Below are 21,280 nucleotides of genomic sequence, written 5' to 3' on the forward strand. Positions count from 1 at the left end.
GAACCCACAAAATTTGAGCCGAAAGATGGTGGTGGTGGTGGTGGTGGTTCCGTGAGAGAGAGTTCAAGACGCAGGCTCTGAAATGTCGATTGGTGTTGCAGCACGATTCTTGAGAGAGAAGTCGAAAGTGGGTGATGATTTGGATGAACTGTCTAGCAAATGGAAGTGTCGCGATGATCTGGATAAATTGTCTAGCAAAGTGTCGAGAAGAATGCTGCTGCATTTGACAGTAAGGCAAACAAAGGAAATATTTGAAAGGGTAAATTATAAAGAACAACCTCGATTATGGGTCAAACCATAATCTCGTATTTTAAACATTGTAATATTATATCTTAATTTATCAATTCATTGCAATGTCAGTCATCTGTTAAATTTTTTGTTAACTTGACTCTTAAATAATGACATGACAGAAGCAGGACTCATTCCTTAACCAATTAGAATAAAAAATTAGATAAATTACCTAAAATTACCTTGGCTATTGATTGAACAACAATATCATACCCTAATTTACGAATTTATTGCAACCTACGTTAACTTTTTTATTAATTTTTCTGTTAAATACTGACATCGCAGCTACGGAACCTACTCCTTACTGATGTGAAGGCCAAATTTTAGCCAAGTGGACTAAAAAATAATACAAAATGTGTATTATTTATAAATGTTTGAAACTAATTATAAATTCAGAATTAGGATATAAAAAAATAATACTAAAGAAATTGAAAAATGTATAAGAAACGATGAAAACTGATAAAAACCAGAAAACAAGGAGGATAAAAGAGAGTAAAAGAAAGAAGCAATAGGGCTAAGTCTCATGCACCTGCCCACACCCAGCCAATAAATTCGGACGTTTCCGTCCACATTACCCGGCTCGCTCACTGGCAGAAGTCCACTACTCCGCTTCCTTCCCAAACTCGAGGCAAGCAAAACAACTCACGCAAAAACCCTGAACCCACCGCCTCCCTCCCAACCATTTCTCTCTCTCTAGGCGGCGCCGCCACCCTCAGCGCCCACTACCGCCACCGTAATGTCGGCCTCAATCTTCGAAGACGGCTTCTCCTCCGATCGGCTCTTCAACCAGGGCTACTCCTACACATACGATGACGTCACACTACATCGACTTCCCCACCGACTCCGTCCATCTAGCCTCCAACCTCAGCCGCCGCGTCCCTCTATCGATTCCCTGCGTCTCGTCCCCGATGGACACTGTCACCGAGTCCCACATGGCGATTTCGATGGCCGCACTCGGCGGCATAGGCATCATCCACTCCAACTTGACGTCGTCCGAGCAATCCCGCATGGTCTGGTCAGTCAAGTCCCGCCGGGTCCCGCTTCTTTCGAACCCCGTCTTCAAATCCCCAAGCGATCGAATCCAATCTGACGACGTTTTCGACGCTTCGAATCCCTATGTCCTGGTTACTGAGAATGGCAGCCCCAATTCGAAGCTTTTGGGGTACGTGGCGGGCAAGGATTGGGTGAAATTGGGGGACAAGGAGGTGAAGATTTACGATTACATGGTGAACTGTACGGACTTCACGGTGCCGTGGAGTTACGATTTGGGTGGCGATTGGGGAGTACATGGAGGAGAAAAAGCTAGATGTGGTTGCGACTTTGAGGGACAATGAGGTTTTGGATGTGGTGGCGAAGGAGGAGGTGGAGAGGATCAAAGGGTACCCCAAGTTGGGGGTTGGGACGGTGGGCCCGGACGGGAAGTGGCGGGTCGGGGCGGCGATCGGCACAAGGGAGTCGGATAAGTAGAGATTGGAGGAGTTGGTGAAGGCAGGGGTGGATGTAGTGGTGTTGGATAGTTCTCAGGGGAACTCCATTTATCAGATTGAGATGATAAAGTATGTGAAGAAAATGTACTAGAGTTTGGATGTAGTTGGCGGGAATGTGGTGACGGTGAGTCAGGCGTAGAATTTGATTCAGGCTGGTGATGACGGGTTGAGAGTTGGAATGGGGTCTTGCTCAATTTGTACCACTCAAGAGGTTTGCGCTGTCGGTCGCGGGCAGGTATAAAGATGCCTTCTTTTTGTTAGTTGTTGCTTTTGTGATTGATGCTTTAGTTTGTGTTCTCATTGTTGGCGGCTAATTTAAGGATTTGTAGAACCTGGAGGTGTTGAAAGTTATGATATTTGTAGTGATGGGTTTGATTTCTTGAATTCTTTGTGGATGAAAAATATTTGATTAAGGATTTGTTAATCAATGACAATGTGCCCAACAATCGTTGTTTTGATGGGTGTTTTACTATTTAGTTATTAGTCCGAACGTAGAAAACAAAGGTTCGACTTTAGCTTCTGGCAGTGACAACCCTTTGATGGACTAAAACAGTGTAGTTTGTGGCATGAAAATTATATAATTACATTTTGGAACTTTTTGAAGACTTTGTTTGACGTTTTGTTCTACAGGTTGCTGAATGCTATACCATTTTATGACCAAAGTTGTGTTGGTTTTGGTGATATGTTTCAGGCAACTGCTGTTCACAAAGCAGTGTGCCTATGATTGCTGATGGTGGAATTTCCAATTCTGGACACATTGTCAAGGCTTTGGTCCTTGGGGCTTCTACTGTCATGATGGGAAGCTTCTTAGCTGGAAGCACTGAGGCTTCTGGGGTTTTTGTGTATCAGGTACGTCTGGGACTTACTCATGTTTTTATTGCTGGAACAGGTATACTGCTCACACCATCAGATATTAAATCTACTTGAACATTTCTTCTCGTTTGTTTGAGTGTTTACTACATATGTCTTTTCTAGTTCTTTGACAACTCTTTGAGCGGTTTTAGGAGTTTATTAGGCAGATTTATGAATACTGAATTGCAGATGTGATTGGTAAAGAAACTTACCAAGAAGATATGTGTTTCTAAGTTTGTTATACATCCTGAGTTATTTCTCATCCTTTTTGGACTGCATCAATACCGTTCGACGGATCAGTCATTGATGTGTTATGGTTTGCCATCAAAATTTAATGCTTTTACATCATTAGGAGTGCCATTGGTATGTTTGAAGCCCACATACAGTAAGGGGTTAACCCAAGTGGTGAGAGTAAGTGGCAAAATGGGTTAGGATTAGGCTAAATAAGGGTCCAATTCCCTGAAATTGTGATTGGGTTTTTCATGGATGCATGTCAAAGCTAAACTTATGCGGAACTGTATTGGACATAGGATTTCATTTCTGTGTCCTTCCCTTTTTTTATTTTTTTATGGTAATTAGCTTATTAACCAATTTGAACAGAGGGTCTTTGCTATTCTAACCTACGACCCAAATGATGTATCTTGCTTTATTTCTGAACTAAAAGCAAAAGTTGTCTATATAAATTGCACTAGATTGTCAGTATACTTGTCTTTTATAAGCAACATGCTGTTTGTTATTTCTTTGTCATTGTTAATTAGATTTCTGTTTGCTTAACCTCTATTAAGGAAACAGTTTGATATAAGTGATTTCATGTTTTCTATTAGAATGGTTGCCGAGTCAAAAAAATATCAAGGCATGGGATCTCTTGAAGCAATGACAAATGGGAGTGATCAGAGGTATTTGGGTGATAGCTAAGCTGAAAATTGCATGGGGGTAGTTGGGGCGGTTGTAGACAAAGGTTCTGCTTTGAAGTTCATACCATAGACAATGCAAGCTGTGAAACAAGGTTTCCAAGATCTTGGTGCTTCTTCATTGCAGTCCGCTCATGACCTCTTAAAATCAAGCGTTTTAAGGCTACAGGTAAGTAGACCATTTTGCAGACATCATTGTGATACTCATAACATCGTTATTAAGGATGTCATTTTAGTTTTATGCTTTAAATGATAATTGATATTGTAGCCAATGTTTCTTTCGATAACTTACTTCTTACTCTTTCGTAGTCTGTTCCATACCATGTTGTATTTATTGAGTATAGGTGACCTGTCAGCAATTGCCACATCAGCATAGCCTTTATGTTAGCTTATGTGATAAGCTTAGGGGTTTTAGAAGTACATATATAAGACCTTTTTCCCTCTTTGTATTGTTAAGATTGATTCATTTGATAATAAACAGATATAGAGTTTTCGAGCCTTCTTCTTTCTCAAGCTTTCTTTGTTTAGTCTTTCCTCTTTAGTTGTTAAATCTGTTGATTGATTTCATCTGTTAATATGGTATCTCAGAGCCTTTTCTGCTCGCGCGATTGATCTTGGACGGATTTCCGCTGCTCCGTTTCTCGAGGTTTTTCTCTAATCTTGGCTGTTTCAAGAATTGTGTGAAGGTGAATTTTTGGGTATTTTTTTTTGGAATCAGTATCATAGTTCTATTTGTTACAATCTTGATTTCTGCAATGATGAAGGCCGATGCCAAACTTGCTTTGTTTGCTGATAATAGCGTTTTTGAGTTGATAAAATTTGTTCTGAAGGCCGATGCCGTTTGATGAATTAAGGTCGATAACCATTCTGTTCATCAAGATCTGACAGTTTTGCTTGAAGGATTTTTCTTGTTTCAAGATTTTGTGAAGTTTCGTTTTCATCTAGGGTATTTTGTTTCATTTGGGGCTTTCTGGAATTACTTTGTTCTTACCAAATCATGTCTGAATCAGTGAAGTTGGAGAGTCTTTTAGGGATGTTGACTATCAAACTGAATGATGATAATTTCATCAAATGGAATTTCCAGTTTTGTTCTGTACTTCGGGGGTATGATTTGTTTGATCACTTCACGGGTGATTCTGTTTGTCCTCCTAAATATGTTGTGACTCTTGAGTTAGGTGTTACCAAGGATGTTAATACTGCCTACAGGGATTGGATTAAGACCGATATGGCTTTGTTAAGCCTTCTCATTGCTACACTTAGTGATGATGCTATGGAGCATGTAGTTGGGTGTAAAACCTCTCATGAGGCTTGGGTTGCGTTACAAGATCGATATATGGCTGTTTCTAGTGCTAGTATTAATCATTTGAAGGCTGAGTTGCATACTATTCAGAAAGGTGGTGATAGTGTGGACAAGTTTTTGTTGAGGTTAAAGGTTATTAAAGACAAACTTGTTGCTGCTGGTGAGAAAGTCTCCGATCATGATATTGTTATAGCGGCATTGACTGGTCTTCCACCTGATTTTGATATCATTCGAACTGTCATTCTAGCCAGAGAAACACCGATTACACTGAAGGAATTTCGGGCACAATTGTTAGGGGCTGAAAAGAATCTTGAGACTCGGATGCAGTCTCTTGTTCATACTATGGCTGCAATGTATGGTAATGCTGGTTTGCCTCCATGTAATCCTATGACGAGTTCTTCTGGGTCTTTTAGTGTTTCAGGGTTTGTAGTTCAGTTTCCTCAAAATTATGGATATGGTTTTGTTGCTCCTGGTTCTTCAAGTGGTGGGGTGTCTCAGTCTCCTGGATTCTCACACCCTCCTGGGTTTTCACACCCTCCTGGTTTTTCTCAGCAATCTGGTTTCTCTCAGATGTCTAGTGGGCCTCATGGCAATAATTTTCCTCCTACTGGGAATACGTTTGGTGGTCAAGGTCATCGTCCTATGGCCATACTACTGGCTATAAAGGCAGAGGTTCAGGAGGTTTTAAACCCAAGTTTAATGGGTTTAGAAATGGCAATGTTTGGTCTGGCAATACATCCAATAGGCAAGAGATTGTTCCTGAGTGTCAGATTTGCTCAAGGAAAGGACATACTGCAGTCACTTGTTTGTATCGAAATGACAATACTCAACCACCTCAGGAGTGCCAGATTTGTGGAAAGAGGGGTCATATTGCAGTTGACTGTAGACACAGGGGAAACTTTTCCTATCAAGGAGCTCCTCCACCTCCTTCTCTCAGTGCCAATTATGCTTATCAGGACTTAAGTTCTGTCTTTCAGTATTCTCCTTCGGGACCTTCTTCTGCCTATCCTCTTCCTTATGGTTTTACAGGCAATACTTCTGCGCAGGCTTCTTCTTCAGGGATTTCACCTGCTCCTGCATTTATGACTCAGGCTTCACAGTCTAATATGTTCTCTGACATTCCTGGTGGTCCTCTGTCATCAAATGTACCTGATTTACCTACACAATCTGTGTCTGGGGGTGAGTGTTGGATAGTGGACACTGGGGCTTCACATCATATGAGTCCTGATATTACTCTATTAGACTCTGCTGTGCCTTATAATGGAGATAAGAAGATTGTTGTGGGGAATGGTACAAGTTTGGATGTTCACAATATTGGCACTGTGACTATTCAAAATTCCCCTAATAATCTTTATCTTCGTAATGTTTTACATGTTCCAATGTTGACTGTTAATCTTCTTTCTGTAAAGCAGTTGTGCAAAGATAATCACAGTTGGTTTATCTGTGATGATTTAAACTTCTTTGTGCAGGACAAGGCCACAGGGGTGGTACTTTACCAAGGACAGAGTAGCAATAATGATTTGTTTCGGATTCCTGTACATGTGTTCCCCAAGCTACTGCCTCCAGGTGTTCTTTCTTCTTCTGCATTTTTGGGAAAAGCTGTTAAGTCCTCACTGTGGCATCATCGGTTGGGCCACCCTTCTAATGACGTTCTCGCAGCCATGTTACAAAGTTCTCAGGTTTTAGTAGCTAGTGATGTAACTACTCATGTGTGTTCTGGTTGTCTTAGTGGCAAGATGAGTAAATTGTCTTTTTCAGAAAAGCTAGATAGAGTTGATATTCCATTTCATAAAGTGCATTGTGATATCTGGGGACCTTCACCTGTTACTTCTCTTGAGGGTTTTAGATACTATGTGTCCTTTGTAGATGAGGCTACTCGATTTGTATGGCTTTTCCCTCTAATGAATAAATCAGAAACTTTTGGTCTCTTTGTTCGTTTTTGTGCTTATGTTGCGAAGCAATTTAATAGTAAGGTCAAAGTTCTTCAAACTGATGGTGGTGGTGAGTTCTTGAGTAATGCTTTTAAGGACTATCTTCATACTCATGGTATTTTACACTTTATTTCTTGCCCTTACACCCCCCAGCAAAATGGTTTAGTGGAACGGAAGCATAGGCATATTGTTGAGACTGCTCTTACTATGATGAATGCTGCCAAATTACCTCTCAAGTTTTGGTATCATGCTGTTGCGCATGCTGTGTTTCTGATTAATCGAATGCCAGCTCACAATCTTGGGATGAAGTCTCCTTTTAGCTTTCTGTTTCACAAGCCACCTGACATCTTTTCTATAAGAATTTTTGGTTCAGCTATCTATCCTTATCTTAGACCTTACAATGCTCATAAGCTTCAACCTCGTTCTTCTCAATGTGTATTTTTGGGCTATTGTTTTGGATACAAAGGTGCAATTTGTTATAATCCGGTTACAGACAAGGTTTTAATATCTAGACATGTCATTCATGATGAGGACTGTTTTCCTTTTGCTAGTACTTCAGGTTCCTCAAAGTGTACCAATTCTGGGCTTCTTAATAATACCAATGTGTCTACAAGGCCTATTGTTGTGAATTTAGTTTCTTCTTCTCAGAGACAAGGACCTGCTTCCTCTAGTACTGATAGTCCACATGTATCTGCATCTTCTCCTCCATCAGTTGGTACTCCACTTTCCAGACATTCTCCTTCTGAACACATTGTACAGGATTCCTTTTTAGATGCTACTCTCTCACATTCCCCTGTGGTGCCTGTCCAGTTGGAAGTGGTAGTACCTGAGTCTGTTCATGTGGGCTCTGAAGCTGTGACACCTGAGTCTGTTCCTCCTGGTATTCAGACACGGTTGAAGACTGGTACTATCACTCGGAAAGATTATAGTGCTCTTGCTGCAGTGTTTCCTCACATTCAATCCTTGGAATTACTTGACAGTAATCATTTTTCTGGAGGGTTTACATTTCTTGCAGATATTGTCGATGTCTCGGAGCCTTCAACTTTCAGAATTGCTTCTCAATTCCTCAATGGCAGAAAGCAATGCAAGAGGAGTTTGATGCCTTACAAGCTCAAGGTACATGGACTCTTGTTCATTCTCCTTTAGATAAGAACATTATTGGCTGCAAGTGGGTATATAAAATCAAACGAAATCCTGATGGGACTATTTCTCGATATAAAGCTAGATTAGTAGCTCAAGGTTTTAGTCAAGAAAAAGGTTTAGATTACACAGAAACCTTTAGTCCTGTGGTTCGACATACCACTGTGAGGATCATTCTTGCTTTGGCAGTTACAAATCATTGGTCTCTTCGGCAACTTGATGTTAAGAACGCTTTTCTACATGGGGAATTACATGAGGAGGTCTTTATGAAACAACCTCAAGGTTTCGTAGACTCTGAGCATCCTTCCCATGTTTGTAAACTCGTAAAGTCTTTATATGGTTTAAAGCAGGCTCCACGGGCCTGGAATGCCAAATTCACAAGCTATTTGACTGTTCTTGGGTTTCAAATGTCTCTCTCAGATTCCAGCATGTTTGTTAAAGAAGTGAATACAGATGTAGTCATTCTGTTACTTTATGTTGATGATATTATCATCACTGGGTCCAATTCTGTTTTAATTCAATCTGTAATAGATGATTTGGCTGGGGTGTTTGATCTTAAGGATTTGGGTACGCTTACATATTTTCTAGGTTTACAAATTCACTATAAATCTAATGGTGATATCTTTGTGAATCAAGAAAAGTATATTACAGATCTGATCCATAAAGCTGGGATGGACAATTGTAGGCCTTGTTCTACCCCTTGTCAGCCACATAATTCTGTCCTGGTTGCTGAAGGGGAATTATTATCTGATCCTACACTCTTTCGCAGTCTTGTTGGTGCTCTACAATATTTGACATTTACCAGACCGGATATAGCTTTTGCTGTCAACAATGTCTGTCAATTCATGAGTGCTCCCACAGATGTACATTTTGGTTTGGTTAAGAGAATCTTGCGATTTCTTCAGGGGACTAGGACCTGTGGCTTGACTTTTACTGCTGGCACTGATCTGCAACTCAAGGGTTATAGTGATTCTGATTGGGCAGCTGATGTTAATACACGGAGGTCCATTACTGGTTATGTCATTTTCTTGGGTGCTAATCCTGTGTCCTGGCAGTCTAAGAAACAACATTCTGTTTCTCGGAGTTCCACAGAAGCTGAATACAAGGCTTTAGCTCATGCAGCAGCTGACATAGCTTGGCTCAGGTTGATTTTAAAGGATTTGTGTGTTGTGCTGCCTAATCCTCCTCTGTTATGTTGTGACAATCAGTCAGCAATTGCCCTTAGTTTAAATCCAGTGCAGCATTCCCGAATTAAACATTTAGAAACGGATTTTCATTTCATTCGTGAACGTGTCCAACGGGGTGATTTGATTGTTCAATATGTTTCTACCAAAGATCAGGTTGCAGATGTTCTCACTAAAGGCTTGCATGGTCCTGATTTTCTTCGACATACTGGCAATCTCAAACTGGGCATTCCCAGTTACGATTGAGGGGGGGTATTGAGTATAGGTGACCTGTCAGCAATTGCCACATCAGCATAGCCTTTATGTTAGCTTATGTGATAAGCTTAGGGGTTTTAGAAGTACATATATAAGACCTTTTTCCCTCTCTGTATTGTTAAGATTGATTCATTTGATAATAAACAGATATAGAGTTTTCGAGCCTTCTTCTTTCTCAAGCTTTCTTTGTTTAGTCTTTCCTCTTTAGTTGTTAAATCTGTTGATTGATTTCATCTGTTAATAGTATTCTTGTTCAACAATCTTAGGTTAAGCTACCGAAAGGAGTGGGGAAGAAACCTGTTAATCTAGAGTATTGCCATTCTGCGTCACTCATATTCAGACACTTATTTACTTACAGAAAAGAAACCTGTAACAAACCCCGCTTACTTCTTAGATAGTTTTCCATCCCCATATTACCTCAAGTAAAAGCGCACTCCACGATTACCTTGTTATTGCTCAAGGAATCTGAGATGTAATGATGGTCGTATCAAGAACTAATATGGTTTCTCAATCAGTTGACAATGTATTTTACTATGCAGGTAAGAACAGGAGCAGCATAGTAGAAGGTGACGTTCATGGTCTGGTTTCTTACGAGAAGAAATCGTTTTGATGGTTATATCTTTTCAGCTTTTCTCATTCCTGCTGGTGACTGCTGTCATGGGGAATTGGGAACTCTTCCGTGTTCCATGTTGCATCTGATATCGCCAATTTAGCATGAGTAACAAGGGCGAGCCTGTCAAACTGCTACTGGGTCTTTCTGAGCAGCGAAAGTTTTGGGTTATCCGACAAACATAAGGATCTCTCTGTTTCTGATAAGAAAATGCTGGTAATTCCTTCAAGATTATCACAAACCACCAAACGTTGAAACACTTTCTTAATCAACGCATCACCACACTTACTTAACAAAAATGGCTTCTTAAGTTATTGAGATACAATTATACACTGGAGTATCGGCCAAGGTCAACGAATACCGCAGCAGGTGCCTTGTCAAGGCATCATGAAGGTTTGGCACTCATGGGCCTATCCCAACCTATTTTTGATAGTGTCTCCGACATTCAGACCGAACATGCCGCGAACAGAGGCTTCTCAGATTGTTCAAGCCCTCCAAAACAATCAACCCACTCGTTTTAAATTTTCTCTCAAAGGGGACCTCTTATATTATAAGGATGGTATCTTCGTGGTTGCGTCTTTTCCTTGACGTCATTGCATTTTGGCTGAGTTCCATTCTTCTTCTACCGCAGGCCACTTTGGCCTCGTTTGGCACATCGTATAAAGCATCAAATAGTACTAATTATATGGAGTACGGTGTTTGATGTCCGTTTGTATTAAATAGCCATTGTATTAAATAATCCGACCTACCTATTTTATCCGGTGAATACCCGCTTTCTTATACTTTCCAAAACCACGGGACAATGTAGTTGGGCTCTCTCCCTCCCTTTGTTCTTCTTCGTTTCCCCTATCTCTCTTCTTCTTCCCAGCCGTTCTCTTTGCTTACAAAAACCAACCACACTCCCTCCATTTTCCCAATCAAAACTCCCCAAAATTCCAAGTAGCTTCCAAGAAACCAAAAAATCCCACAAATCTCAAAACCCAATTCCTCCGCCAGCCACCATGAACCAGCAGCAGCAGCAAGTTCCATCCAACCACCCAGAACCGCAGGATCTCCCTCCCTCTTCTCCGCCGTTGCATCTCTCTCTACTTCCTCCACTGCAGACTCTTTGATTCTCTCCCTGCATCTTCTTCTAGCTACTGTAGGAGTTCCCTCCGTCTTCTCCGCCGCTGCATCTCTCTCTGTTTCCTCCACCGCAGGTTCTTCAGCGCTCCGTCTCAGATCTCAACAAACAAAGAAACAAAGATTTGTCAATTTTTTTTTCTTCCCCTTTCTTATCCATTCAGTACCAAACACAGTATAAATAATACGGTTATTAGTTCGATACTGTACCAAACATCTGATTAATTTAGTCAATACTATCCGATGACTATTCATCCTATCCGATAGAAATAGTCAGTACAGTCCGAGCTACCAAACGAGGTCGGGTTCCTTCAAACGTATAAACGTGTTCTTCGTGATTTCAATTTTCCCTGCTTGAAAAAGGAGGTTAACTCTTTTGTGGCTGGCTGTGATACTTGTCAACGCACAAACTATGAAACCCTTAAATCTTCGGGCTTGCTACAACCACTCCCTATCCCAACTCAAATCTGGACAGACATTGCAATGAACTTTATAGAAAACCTCCCTTCCACCTATGACCGTAATGCCATCTTGGTTGTTGTGGATCGTCTCTCCAAGTATGGCCATTTCATACCAATCAAGCACTCGTATTTGGCTACTAAGGTTGCTGACATCTTCATCCGTGAGATATTTCGCCTTCACGGTATGCTTGCCATCGTTGTCAGTGCTCGGGACCCTATATTTATCAGCCAATTCTAGGACTCGTTCTTCAAAATGCAAGAGCTTGGCCTACCACCCTTAATCTGATGGACAAACAGAAGTGTTAAATCACACACTTGAACATTATCTGCATAGTTTTGTGGGCGACAAACCCAAATCTTGGGTTGACTAACTGCCATGGGCTGAATGGTGGTATAATTCCACCTTCCATTGGGCCATCAAGATGACCCCATTTGAAGTTGTATATGGCTACCCTTCACCGGAGGTCACGTCGTACTCATTTGGTTCTTCTGTTCACCTTGTGGACACTACTTTCCGTGATTGTGAGGACTTACCGCCCCAAATTGGCACCCCATTGTTATGGGCCGTACAAAATCCTTGCCCGTGTGGGGAAAGTTGCATACATTCTAGACTTGCCTCCGACCTCTCGCATTCACCCCACCTTCCATGTCTCCCTCCTTAAACCCAAGTTGGGCTCTTATGTGGTTCTTTCCACCATTCTTCTGCTAATAACTGATACTGGACTTGTAGCTTGGACACCAAACACAATACTGCAGCGTGGGATGTTCAAACGGCGAAACCGCGCCGTCACTGTGGGCCTGCCCGAACACAATGCTACCTGGGAAGATGCTGACTCCATTCTCAAACGCTTTCCTGACTTCCACGCTTGAAGACAAGCTGTTTTTTTTTTTTTGGGGGGGGGGGGGGGGGGGGGGGTGGGGGTGGGGGTTGGGTGGTGTGGGATTGTTAGGACTCTAGTTTATTGGTGGTAAGAGGTTTATCCTAATGGTAATATGGTCTTTTGAATTGTAAAGTATTCTTCATCCAACGGTCTGTGAGTGGTGACGTGTTCTAATCGTGCACACTCGTGCCTTAGGGTTGTACAAGAACCAACTTTCACCATTTGGGAAAGTATGAATGAAATCAGAATGTTTTAGCTTTTATCTTTTCCCGTTTCTCTTTCCAATTGTTTCTCTATTGATTGGCACCTATCACCTCACCACCACCAATTTTTTCCAGATAGCCAAGGCAACTCCAACATTTGGAAGATTTGAAATCATAAGCCAACAAACAGCGAGCCAATACGAGTTATACCAGGTGATTTTTTCGTTTCTTTTTTCCAAATTCAAAATTTCAAACTTATCATAAAGGCCAGAAATCAGAAAACCCACATAGCCGCAACAACAAAAGGAAAAGCTGGATAACAGAGGAGAAATCACAGCAAAAACTAGAGTCCACAGCAGTCCAAAGGCTAAGTGAGAAAATCGCAGCAAATACTAAACCTAATTTGAATTCAAACCTATATTATACAATAAATTAAACAAATCTGAGAAAGAATAATACTATTAACTAGATTCAAGACACAAATCAGGAAAAAAAAGAATATAATTTACGAAAAAAGGAGGGATTGAGAGATTGGAGAACGAGAGAGAGGAAGGGAGAAAGAAAGAGAGAAGAATAGAGCTTGGGTTGGAGAAGAAGATGAATCAGCCGCCAGATTGGGTTGGAGAAGAAGATTATGAGTCGGCATACCGATTCGTCAAGGAGAAGATGCGCGCAGAGGGAAGATGGGGTATTAGTGCTGCTCACTTAGAGCACCTCTAATTGGAGTTCCACTCCGAGCATCATTTTTGACGACTCATTTTGGAGCTTTAAGAAAGAGTGCATTTTTCTCACTATTATTTAATGTGGTGTATGATTATCATCCTATTTATCACTGTTAGATGAGTTTGAATATTGAGATTTGTGCTTATCCACTACATAAATCTCAAAATTCAAACTCATATAACGGTGCATTAAATAGTGGTGAGCAAAAATGCTCCCTTTAGAGAAATATTGGTCCCTAAAAGAACAATAATGTTATTCTTACAATATTTTTAGGAAAATGTTATTGATACTCCAAAAATTTCATTCTACACTTCTCACAAGTGTATTTTTTTCTTTCTAAATATAGAAAGTTTGGAGTGTAGAATGAGAAATTTGGAGTGTCAATAACAATTCCTTATTTTTATACCACATTTATATACTACGTTATGTGTCATTTGATGTAAACATCTACGTCATTTAAATTAATCAAAATTTAATTTAAATTAAAAACTATTTAATAAACCAATAATTAAAAAATAGTTGGAATTAAATGGTAATTGTGGAATTAAATGTTGTTTCTATCCCTTTATCACATAGGTTTAAATCCAGCTTCCGTGGGAATAGTTTTGTATCAAATTGATCCAAACAGGGCGCAGAAATGGACAATGCCAACGTCGAAGCCGGTGCGGAAGACGAGTTATGTGGCCAGAGGGGTCACAAGTACCGCCCCGCCGTTGACGACAATCGCGTGGTGCTTGAGATGTCGCCCATGGATCCTTCCTCCTCTTCCTTGACTTCTCTCCCCATCCACCAAGCTTCACTCAAGTATGTACGTTGTCTTTATCTGAGACTTAGGGAATTGAATAGTGGTTAAAGAATGAATTTTGTTGCGTTTAATGGGTTTATTGTGGAAAATGAGTTAAACCCACAAGTGCATTTGATGCTTTAAGCTTTGTGTATGATGGAGTCTTGTCGGAAATCTGTAAAACTCTAGCTTTGATAGATTTTCTAGGTTTTCTTCGATTTCATGATCTAAGTGTTCTTTGAAATTTGATGGGTTCGATGAAACCGGTTGTTTCTTGAAGATCCGGACCTCGAACCAGAAAGAATAGTACAGCTCCATTACTTCATCTGCTTCCATCAATGGCAAGGCGGTTGAAAAAACAAAAGGCGTGAAAGTGGAAGAATAAGTGGGAGAAGAAGCAGGATTGAACGGGAAAAGAAGGAGAAGACTCCTTATATACCACAATTAGGCCTGTCAATTCCTGACACGACCTCATAACCCGACACAACACGACATGAAATTAACAGGTGTTCGGGTCGACACAATAATGAATCGGGTCGTTATTGGGTAGCCCTATAAGCACCTATTAAGATAATGGGTTGGTTCGGGTATACACATGGGTAACACGATAGACGATAAGCAAAATATTACTTTTATAATTTTATAACCCTAAAAAAATACTATAATAATTATATATATTAATTTAACAATTTTATATCCCTAAAAACTATAATAATTATATATACATATATTAAATTAAATTTAAAAAATTGGTGACCATTGGATCGGTTGAGATTTAATCTTAGTTGTCCATTGTGCATTAGGTTGGAGGCTATCTTTCTCTTCTCTCTCATTCACTCTGATCTCTCCAGTCTAACCTTACTCCAGCACCATCTCCTTAATCCGCATCTCTCTTGTATCCTCCTCTTTTCACTTCATTCAACTCGACTCCAGCAGCCATAAGAAAACTACACACAGCCAAGTACATGCTAAAGGTATGAATTTTTTTATTTTTGGGTATTCTGTGTTTTTTTTCGAAAACTAGTGATTTGGGGTTTTCGTTAAAATTAAAACTAATGGCTGGGAATTTTTTGGGTTTGGGGTTTCTAGGGTTTTTTTATTTTAGAGATTCTAGAGTTTCTGGGTTAGGGCATGTTTGCAAACATTAAAAAAACCTAGCAATCGAGCAAGCATGCTTCGCGTTGGCTTCGCAAGCTTGAAAATCACAAAAGGACGAGGCAAAAATAGAATCAAGCATTGGAATTTGGGAGTATAGATGTAGTTATGTAAAGTAACTTTATTATGTCATGCTATTTAGTTGTATTGTAAGCCGTAAGGTGGGATTCATTATTTAATGTCATATATATATATAGGGATAGGATTAAGGGACAAATATTTTCACAAATACTTTTACACTCTTTTTAAGCCTTTTGATTACATGACATCCAATGATTCTTATTTATTTATTAAATGACATGGATGCTTATGTGAATTTTAACTAATATTAAAGATAAAGTAAAGCTGAAAAAAAAAACATAAAATCTGGAAAATTAAAAATATAATTAAAAGGGGAAGAAACTCTAGATTGATACGAAATTCCAATGATTGTTGATGAGAGGATGACATTGGCAAAAACAACGGTATAGGTGCAACTTAGACAATGGACGATATATGTTATCTGCAACCATTTTTGTTGTAATGAGCTTGGGCACTCTAGGAAAATCGAAAGTAGCACTATCATTCCCAAATTCCAATTGTTGATGGTGTCATATAGAAGGGAAAAATTCAATACATATTTATCTGAACACTCACGCACTGATTAGTTCAAGTGGCTTCAATCTGTTTGTTGCAACAGGATGCCGAAGTCAGATCTTTGGTGGATGATGGCCCGTGGATCCACATCAAATAGGCTGATATCAATGAAGGATGTGCACATTTCTTCCATTGAAAAAGGTATGTTGCAAATCAATTATGCAAGCCATTTTTAGTACATAACTCGGGTCTGGTAGTGTTGGAGATTGTAAGTAGAGGCTGAATTCCATACATCAAATCTTTAAGAAGTTAATGACTAATATTATATTACCTGGAATCAACGTCAAGCACGAAGGAATTATTGGGCATGTTCATATTGATTGAATCATCTGTCGTCAGAATTCTCATTTGTCCAATAACATGATGCAACAAAACAAATCCCCAGATGGAGAAAAAAATGGGATATAGTTTACACATCTATATAACTCTGCTTTAGTTCTAGCATATATCCTGTCACGTCCCAAGCCAAGGATTAACGTATACCTTGGTTCAGAGCGTGAATCACACACCTTAATTATAACCTTAATTAATATAATTAAGAATGTGACTTGAAATAAAAGCATGTATAACTCGCTTGGAAAAAAATTCAAATTTAATTGAACAACATATTATTGAAAGTTTCAGCCAAAATTACAACTTATGAACTATTCAGAGTTCACACAAAAGTAGTTATTTATTCAAACAAGTGAGCAAAAGCCAACAAGCTCATCTTTTTATTTCTTTATACATAGTTACACAACAGATAGCAAGCAGACCTTTAGGTTTCTGGTTCTGTAGCTGCAAAATTTCCTTAGGGTGAGCTTAAAAAGCTCAGTAGAGACATATAGCTTTATTACTAAAATAATAAAGTATAATTAACATAGTAGAATTAAAACCACAATCAGAATGATGCGTAAGAGTGCAATGCAAATGCCTTAACTATACCCGTGAATCCACATAACTAAACACCCATACCTTGTACATCCCATTCCGTACTTATACCACTTGATCCTGAGTGTTTAAATATATGAACTAACCCCCCATCCCTAAACATCTCCGAACTCCCCTTTTTCTTAGTCATCTTGCCTAAACTCGTCGTCTCTAGTCCTGAATTACCCTGAAAGAATCTGTGCACTATGGGCTCGCCTGAGACGTGGTACCTACTAAGAGTTTGGCTCAATTACATAAAAACTAATAGTCACCACCTTAAATTCCCGAAGTTCTTTCCGACAATCCCACTTTACTCCCACATCATGGATCTAAATTTCATTTCGAACATTTATACTCAAATAACCATTAGAAACAATATTCATATTCAATTTGAATGCAATATGTATATCAAACTTGTATGTATACTTAAGTAAGAAATAATTAAATTAATACATATAGAAGGTTTCCCAGAACCCCATACATTGAATTCGATTAATTTTGTTCCTCTGAATAACCTAAACGGAACAAAAGTACAACCAAAAGTATAAATACAAGTAATACACATTAGTAACCAAACTAAGAATTTAATCACAATATTAGTATTATCTATGGAAAGTATATAAATTCTGGAATCTTATAACTCAAATAATGTTACTCAAATAAACTAAAGAAGACTAGAAAGGCATCTGGAAAAGAAATTAGGTGTGGTAAAAACAGTACTTTGCATCTCCACAAAATCTGCAGAAGAACAGCACTATTGAACCAAGTTTAGACTCCTTTTCGAACATCCAAAACTAAACCAAATCGTATAATATTGAATGGGTTTTCAAGTTTGTGTTCTGTTCTTTAAAAGCATCTAAAGTTTGTAGAAAACGGAGCTCTAAATTGGAAGTTATGCCAAAAGAAAAATGGAGTCTTGAAACTGGAAATCCCAGTTTTCTGCTGCCGTTTGGCAGCTCGCGACCCAAGTTTAAATAAGGTTTTGATCAACCAAAACTCAACAGAACGGAGTGAAAACATTGGGTTACGATCATGGACATATGCATTTTCAACACACTAAACGTTTTCTCTAAAGGAGCTCACAAAGACCTATAAATTAAGAGCAAAATAAGGCTACTCGAAACTTGAGTATTATCTGCAAAGAAATCAATTTTCTGCAACTTACATAACAGTACACTTCTAGTTCATATAACAAAACCCGAAATACTTCCAGGTAGTCCAGAAATCATGTACACAACACCCAAATATAACATGACTTAAAATTAACAAGAAATTAACCTTTTGAACCAAACCCTTGATCAAGAAATTTGATTTACACACCCAATCTGAATTACCCAACTCTAATTCAAGTTCAGATTGGTTCATTGAACAAAAGAAAACCCTAAATAAAACTAAGAACTCCGAATATATCTCATGGCAGTTTCAATTCACCTAAGGAAATTAAATTCGAAAAATCTAAATAATCAAGGAACAAGAAATTTACCCTTCAAATCTCTGAATCATTCCTTCAAAATCACGTTCTCTATCTCTCAATTTCTCTGCCCCCTTTTCTATTTTTGATATTTTCCCACTTCTCTGCAACCCCTTTTATAGTTCACTACAAGAAAACAACTCATTTACCACATCAATTTTACCACGGACATTATGTGTCCGTTATAAAAAGTGACCATTTACCACGGACTTAGTCAGCATGTTGTGGATAACAATGTTTTACAACATGCAAGTAAGGGTCTGTTATAATAAAATAATTTACTACCACGGTCTTAATTAGCATGTTGTGAAAATATTAAACCACCACAGGTATTAACCATGGTCAATATTGTTAGTAATCACACCAAATTTTTTTATTTACCACGGACATTAATTGTGATGCAATTATGCACATTATTTTAAAAATAAATAAAAATGATAAGGCGGGACTTGAAAATTTTCGAAAATTTCCCAAAATTTGAAATCTTTCAAATTTCACACTACTAAAAAACAGACGCGAGAAGCTACTTTCCCTCGCTGCAAATAAACGGACCGACAGCGTCCTTCTAGTGGAAATCGAAACCGTCGTCAAAATCAAAGCCCTCAAAAAGGTTTTTTTTTTTTCTTTCCTTTTTAATTGTCATCTTTAATTCATGTTTCTGATGCATAAATCCATCAGTTTTTCCTGTAATTCTCTTTCAGAGCCCCTAATAGAGGAAACGCTCTTACTTTCATCTTTCTCTCCGATCTTTAAGTATTATCGCAATTCCTCTCTCAATTGTGGCTATAGTATTTCTTAAAATTAGATTTAGGGTTGGGTAAACTGATTTTAAGGATTTTGATTGTACTTTGCGTTCTGATTTTGTTTGATATAGTCTCGTGTTTGGTTTAGATGTAAGGCCTGAAGCTTTTCCAGATGAATCTTAACCAATGAGGTCTAAGCAAACCCTAGTAGTTGTCGCATCATGCTTCCGTCTCCGCGATGCCAAAGTTCACGCCGACCATCGGGAACTGGATGCAATGTCCGGCCCTGTTATGGGAAATGTGGAAAATATGGAAGAGAATGTTTTTTCTCATTATATTTCTCTACAAGATTACAAGGATATATATACAAGATACAAGTGTGTAGGTAGGACAAGGTAGCCGTCCTAGTGTGTAGGTAGGACAAGGTAGGACGGCTGTAGGACAGCTTGACGGCTGTAGGATGGCTGTAGGACGGCTAATTCTTCCAATACTCCCCCTCAAGCTGGATCAAGGAGGTTAATTGATCCAAGCTTGGAGAGCAGACTTTGAAACTGAGGAGAAGCAAGAGACTTCGTGAAAATATCAGCAAGTTGATCTTGGCTTCGAGTGAATGTGGTTTGAATTACCTTGGACTAGACTTGTTCCCGAACGTAGTGACAGTCAACTTCAATGTGTTTGGTGCGTTCATGGAACACGGATTGGAGGCAATATGCATAGCTGCTTGATTGTCACAGAAAAGAGACATAGGTGTGTTGATTGAGAACCCCAAGTCCGAGAGAAGGCCCTTGAGCCAAATGAGTTCACATGCAGTGGAAGCCATGGCTCTATACTCAGCTTCGGCACTTGAGCGAGCAATTACATTTTGTTTTTTGCTCTTCCATGTCACGAGGTTTCCTCCAACCAACGTGCAGTAGCCAGTAGTGGATTTTCTATCAATAGCATTCCCTGCCCAGTCAGCATCGGTGTAGGCAATGATTTGAGTATGACCATTGTTTTTCATGACGATTCCCCGACCAATGGAGCCTTTGAGGTATCTGAGAATTCTTTTAACAACATTTAAATGAGCTTCAGTGGGTGCATGCATGAATTGGCTTACAAGACTGACGGCGTAAGTTATATCCGGTCTGGTGATGGTGAGATATATAAGCTTACCCACCAATCGTTGGTAGTAACTGATATCACTGAGAGGTTCTCCTGTCAAGTCCAACTTCAATTTGCTATCAAGAGGAGTACGAGTTGGTTTGCAATCCATCATCTTCACTTCTTGAAGTAAGTCAATCACATATTTCCTTTGAATCAAAAAAAGTCCCTTAGGGGAAGTGGCCAGTTCAATCCCAAGGAAGTATTTTAAAACTCCTAAGTCTTTAATGGCAAATTGTTGATGAAGAGAATGTTTAAGAGTGTGAATCTCATCAATGTTATCACCTGTGATGATGATATCATCAACATAGATTAGTACAACTAATTTGCCAACTGATCCTATTCGAACAAACAGGGAGGAATCAGCATGACTTCTCTTGAACCCAAAATTTTCAAGTACCGAGCTCAGTTTGGCATACTAGGCACGAGGAGATTGTTTCAAGCCATAGATTGACTTATGAAGCTTGCAAGCCATACCTGAATTCTGTGCTTGTGGATGACCCGGGGGTAGTTGCATGTAGACTTCCTGTTCGAGGTCTCCATGTAAAAAAGCATTTTTTACATCCATTTGGTACAATGGCCATTCATGGTTCACTGCAACAGATAACAAAACCCTTATTGTGCTCATCTTAGCCACGGGAGCAAATGTCTTTTTATAGTCCACTCCAAAAGTTTGAGTAAAACCGCGAGCCACCAATCTTGCCTTGTGTCGTTCAATTGAGCCATCAGAATTAAACTTGATTTTATAGACCCATCGACTGCCTACCACCTTCTTGCCTTTGGGAAGTTGAACTACACTCCAGGTTTTATTTTCATTCAAGGCTTTGAGTTCTACTTCCATGGCTAGCCTCTACACAACTTGACGATTGGCTTCTTGAAAGTTCCTTGGTTTATTTTCATAGGACAGTTTACTGAGGAAAACTGCATGAGAGTGAAAGACTTTGGAGTAATTTACAAACTTGTGAATAGGGTACCTGGCATGGTAAGTTTCATAGTCTTGCAGCCTTGATGGTGGATGTCGATCTCGAGTCGGATTCCTGCGGGGTTGAGCTAGGATCACAATAGGTTCAGCTCCACTCTCTTGTATAGATGTT

The 21,280-nt window shown here is 39.4% G+C and overlaps 2 protein-coding genes and 1 pseudogene across 2 annotated transcripts; 2 read left to right on the forward strand and 1 right to left on the reverse strand.

The window, feature by feature from the left end:
* The first annotated feature begins 817 nt into the window (after positions 1 to 817).
* On the forward strand, positions 818 to 11,030 carry LOC137729014 (inosine-5'-monophosphate dehydrogenase 2-like; annotated as a pseudogene).
* Positions 11,031 to 11,985: 955 nt separating this feature from the next.
* Positions 11,986 to 12,411, forward strand: LOC137728453 (uncharacterized). The gene has a single exon (XM_068467235.1). The coding sequence runs from the start codon at positions 11,986 to 11,988 to the stop codon at positions 12,409 to 12,411; it is 426 nt and encodes a 141-aa protein (XP_068323336.1).
* A 7,257-nt stretch (positions 12,412 to 19,668) lies between these two features.
* LOC137728454 (uncharacterized mitochondrial protein AtMg00810-like) lies at positions 19,669 to 21,027 on the reverse strand. Its single transcript, XM_068467236.1, has 2 exons — positions 20,664 to 21,027; positions 19,669 to 20,471 (listed from the first exon to the last, which is right to left on the reverse strand). Exons 1-2 carry the CDS (start codon positions 21,025 to 21,027, stop codon positions 19,669 to 19,671), a joined length of 1,167 nt encoding a protein of 388 aa, XP_068323337.1.
* Positions 21,028 to 21,280: the final 253 nt, after the last annotated feature.

This window comes from Pyrus communis, chromosome 3 (assembly GCF_963583255.1).
Source record: "Pyrus communis chromosome 3, drPyrComm1.1, whole genome shotgun sequence".
NCBI classification, from domain to species: domain Eukaryota; kingdom Viridiplantae; phylum Streptophyta; class Magnoliopsida; order Rosales; family Rosaceae; genus Pyrus; species Pyrus communis.

Coding starts and splice junctions, on each gene's coding strand:
- LOC137728453 (XM_068467235.1), top strand. CDS start 11,986: ATGGCTACCCTTCACCGGAGGTCACGTCGTACTCATTTGGTTCTTCTG.
- LOC137728454 (XM_068467236.1), bottom strand. CDS start 21,027: ATGGAAGTAGAACTCAAAGCCTTGAATGAAAATAAAACCTGGAGTGTA. Junction 20,472..20,663: donor TCCACAAGCACAGAATTCAG/GTATGGCTTGCA, acceptor TCATCATCACAG/GTGATAACATTGATGAGATT.